The sequence below is a fragment of the Calidris pugnax genome, unplaced genomic scaffold (genome assembly GCF_001431845.1).
Source record: "Calidris pugnax isolate Ruff unplaced genomic scaffold, ASM143184v1 scaffold336, whole genome shotgun sequence".
NCBI classification, from domain to species: domain Eukaryota; kingdom Metazoa; phylum Chordata; class Aves; order Charadriiformes; family Scolopacidae; genus Calidris; species Calidris pugnax.
The window spans coordinates 63,885-64,207 of record NW_015091127.1 but is presented as its reverse complement, the minus strand read 5'-3'; the positions used below and the strand labels follow the sequence as shown (position 1 = coordinate 64,207).

Below are 323 nucleotides of genomic sequence, written 5' to 3'. Positions count from 1 at the left end.
AAAAAAAAAAAAAAAGTTACTTACCCGATCTTGATATACACAATCCCCAGGCTCAGGAAGATGTGGAAGATCCAGCGCCTTGTTTTCCTGTTCATATTCCTTGCTTGCCGTGTCTCAGCCCCACACGCGAATCGGTGCCGGCCGCGCTGCGGGGCCGCTCCCGGCGCTGCCGCCGCGCTCAGGGCAGCGGGGCCGAGCGGGGCACCCCCCGCCGCGCCCCGCACCGGCCCCGGCCCCCGCCGCCACTCACCATGGCCCGCTCCCGGGGCTCGCCGGTCCCTCTCCGGCCCGGGGTCGGATGCCCGTCACACGGCGCGCTTTAT

General features: G+C 67.5%; 1 protein-coding gene across 1 annotated transcript in view; it reads right to left on the bottom strand.

The window, feature by feature from the left end:
• The window catches only part of WNT7A (wingless-type MMTV integration site family member 7A), a 40,759-nt gene extending 40,448 nt beyond the window's left edge, over positions 1 to 311 (bottom strand). The window contains exon 1 of the mRNA XM_014958451.1: positions 25 to 311. Within this exon, the coding sequence (XP_014813937.1) occupies positions 25 to 95 (71 nt within the window). The 5' untranslated portion in view covers positions 96 to 311. The remainder of the gene's footprint in view (positions 1 to 24) is intronic.
• Between the last annotated feature and the right edge of the window lie 12 nt (positions 312 to 323).